Source organism: Pseudorca crassidens, chromosome 1 (genome assembly GCF_039906515.1).
Source record: "Pseudorca crassidens isolate mPseCra1 chromosome 1, mPseCra1.hap1, whole genome shotgun sequence".
Lineage (NCBI taxonomy): Eukaryota > Metazoa > Chordata > Mammalia > Artiodactyla > Delphinidae > Pseudorca > Pseudorca crassidens.
The window spans coordinates 74,857,279-74,859,245 of NC_090296.1; the positions used below are offsets into that span (position 1 = coordinate 74,857,279).

General features: G+C 62.6%; 1 protein-coding gene across 1 annotated transcript; it reads left to right on the forward strand.

Moving 5' to 3' along the window:
- Positions 1 to 229: 229 nt before the first annotated feature.
- Positions 230 to 1,754, forward strand: CEBPE (CCAAT enhancer binding protein epsilon). The gene is made up of 2 exons (XM_067746999.1): positions 230 to 739; positions 1,330 to 1,754. The coding sequence occupies exons 1-2, from the start codon at positions 230 to 232 to the stop codon at positions 1,663 to 1,665; spliced, it is 846 nt and encodes a 281-aa protein (XP_067603100.1). The 3' UTR covers positions 1,666 to 1,754.
- Positions 1,755 to 1,967: the final 213 nt, after the last annotated feature.

Here is a 1,967-nt window from a genome sequence, read left to right on the forward strand (position 1 = left end):
TCACCCCAGGGAGAGCTGGGGGAAAAAAGGGAAGAGAAAAGAGGCATTGACTACAGAGGAAGGAAAAGGAAACAGCAGAGGAGGGAGGAGAGAAGCCACACAGGAGTGGGTGACAGCGGAGATCGGAGAGGGCAGATCTAGGGCAGGGGGAGACAGCAAGCCGAGCATCCCAAAGGGTGCCCCAAGAGCAAGGCGGCCAGGGGCGGGGAGCCGAGGGGGCGGGCCGGCCATGTCCCACGGGACCTACTACGAGTGCGAGCCCCGGGCTGGCCAGCAGCCACTTGAGTTCTCAGGGGCCCGAGTGGGGCCTGGGGAGCTGGGGGACATGTGTGAGCATGAGGCGTCCATCGACCTGTCTGCCTACATCGAGTCTGGGGAGGAACAGCTCCTCTCTGACCTCTTTGCCGTGAAGCCGGCACCTGAGGCCCGAGGCCTTAAGGGCCCTGGAACCCCTGCCTTCCCCCACTACCTGCCGCCTGACCCGCGGCCCTTTGCCTACCCTCCACATACCTTCGGCCCCGACAGGAAGGCCTTGGGGCCTGGCATCTACAGCACCCCAGGGAGCTACGACCCCAGGGCTGTGGCTGTGAAGGAAGAGCCTCGGGGGCCCGAGGGCAGCCGGGGGGCCAGCCGCAGCGGCTACAACCCTCTGCAGTACCAAGTGGCGCACTGTGGGCAGACGGCCATGCACCTGCCCCCAGCCCTGGCAGCACCCAGCCAGCCCTTGCGCGTCCTCAAGGTAAGAGTGGCTCAATTCTCCTCCCCGCCACCCAGGGTCTGGAGGGAGGCCCGTGTGGATGGGGTCTGTGTGTGGTGTTGCTCTGTGAAATCGACCCACCACAAGCCCTCTGTGTTCGCCACCCAGTCGTAACCCCTCTTGGCTTCTCTGTGAATTCACTCCCCCGCCGATCCCCACTGTGTGACCGGAACCAATGTGTCCTGCAGTCCCTGTGACCAGCTGACCTGCTCTGATCTCAGCACGCCCCCTTCCCAGTTTCTCCGCTGCCCACCAGCTCCCTCCTCTCGTTTCTGTGTCACCTCCTGCTTCTAGAAGAGGAAATGCCTGCTGATGATAGAACTGGAGACTCAAGATAGATGGAAGGAAAGTGTCCTCAGAGAGTGTGGGGACATGAAAAGGAGTTTGGGTCAGAGCAGAGGACACTGTACGTCTGGCAGGGCAGTGGCTGTTCTACTGGGGGCCAGGAGCTGGCTCTGAATCCCACATCCCTCTGACGCTCCAAGTGTGCTCTGACCACTGGGATTCCTGCCCCACCTTTGCTCTACTTCCCCACAGCCCTCACTCTTGTCCCTCTGTACCTTCCCCTCCAGGCCCCTTTGGCGGCTGCCGCGCCCCCCTGCAGCCCCCTCCTCAAGGCACCCTCACCGGCCGGCGCCTCGCACAAGGGCAAGAAGGCCGTGAACAAAGACAGCCTGGAGTACCGGCTGCGGCGGGAACGGAACAACATCGCGGTGCGCAAGAGCCGCGACAAGGCCAAGAGGCGCATTCTGGAGACGCAGCAGAAGGTGCTAGAGTACATGGCCGAGAACGAGCGTCTGCGCAGCCGCGTGGAGCAGCTGACCCAGGAGCTGGACACCCTTCGCAACCTCTTCCGCCAGATCCCTGAGGCCGCCAACCTCATCAAGGGTGTAGGGGGCTGCAGCTGAGCCCGCCTGGCAGACTGTGGGCACCAGCCCCCGGGGCTCAGCCTGACCCTGGGGACCCTCACCCTAGAGGCCCCACAGGCCGAGTCAGAGACAAAGACCATGGACAAATGGCAGTGGGGGGGCAAGAAAAGGAGGAGGGCGGGCCCCAGCATAATGATTCTGTGGCTGAATAAAACTGCACTATGGCACAGTGCTGGGGCTGTACAGTGGGCGTGTGTGTGTGTGTGTGTGTGTGTGTGTGTGTGTGTGTGTGTGTGTGTGTGTGTGTGAGAGAGAGAGAGAGATGGGGGACTCCAAAGGTA